General features: G+C 32.8%; 1 protein-coding gene across 1 annotated transcript in view; it reads left to right on the forward strand.

Annotated features, from left to right (window-relative positions):
* The window catches only part of LOC107648167 (cation/H(+) antiporter 20), a 10,775-nt gene that overhangs the window by 663 nt on the left and 8,903 nt on the right, over positions 1-1,209 (forward strand). Inside the window, exon 2 of the mRNA XM_016352146.1 lies at positions 155-665. Coding sequence (XP_016207632.1) covers positions 155-665 — 511 coding nt within the window. The remainder of the gene's footprint in view (positions 1-154; positions 666-1,209) is intronic.

Here is a 1,209-nt window from a genome sequence, read left to right on the forward strand (position 1 = left end):
AAAAAACAAAAATATTATATGTATATTAAAATTAATTATTATATATTTGTATAAAATATGTTAGATGTACGCTTAATATGGTTAAAAAAAATTTTGATTAAATGACTTAAATTGCACAAAATACTAATGAATGAAGACGTAAATTAAATGTCAGGGTGGAATTTTGCTTGGACCATCTGGAATTGGACGTAACAAACAATTTACGAAGTTGGTGTTCCCTTCATGGAGCACTCCCATACTGGAATCAGTGGCCAGCATTGGCCTCCTTTTCTTCCTCTTTCTTGTAGGCATTGAGCTTGATATTCGAACCATTCGCCGCAGCGGCAAGAGAGCTTTTAGCATTGCCGTTGCCGGAATATCCCTGCCGTTCCTCTTCGCCATGGGAGTAACCTTCCTCCTCCAGAAAGCCATCCACTTCGGAACCGGCCATAACTACCTCCAGCTCCTCATGTTCATGGGAGTATCCCTCTCCATTACCGCTTTTCCTGTGCTCGCCCGCATCTTAGCAGAGCTCAAGCTCCTCACCACACAAGTAGGAGAAACTGCCATGGCCGCCGCCGCCTTCAATGATGTTGCGGCCTGGGTTCTCTTGGCCTTGGCAATCGCCTTGGCCGATGGACAACACAAAAGCTCACCCCTCACATCTATTTGGGTTCTCATTTCAGGTGATCCAACTTATATTTTTATTATATAAATTATTATTACTTTCATTATTAAGATTTTCTAATTACTCATTTCTTTTTTGATAATGCTTCGGACTCAAATTAAGTTGTGGATAAGTATATATTTTAGAATTTAATTTTCATGCATAATAAATTTAAAATACTTTTACACAAATAAATCATATATTACTAGTTATTATAAAAAAATCATTTTTAAATTCATTATTTTACAAGCGCATACATTAATTTAAGGACGGTATAATTTTTTTCAACTATATGCTAATCAGTTACTAGTATAAAATATATGTTAAAATATATATTAAAATTAATTAAACCACATATGTATTTATACACAAATATATTGATGGCTGATTTTAATAGCTAATTTTAGTGTACAAATAGCATTTTTAAATTTTTTTATAGAGAAGTGTTAACAGACCAGCAAATTTTGTAATTTGTAACCATCAATTATCCATTATTAATATTTTAATAGTGTGAAATTATATTTAATGATTTAGGATTACTCTTTTTTTTTACTAGTTAAGTG

This window comes from Arachis ipaensis, chromosome B06 (genome assembly GCF_000816755.2).
Source record: "Arachis ipaensis cultivar K30076 chromosome B06, Araip1.1, whole genome shotgun sequence".
NCBI lineage: Eukaryota > Viridiplantae > Streptophyta > Magnoliopsida > Fabales > Fabaceae > Arachis > Arachis ipaensis.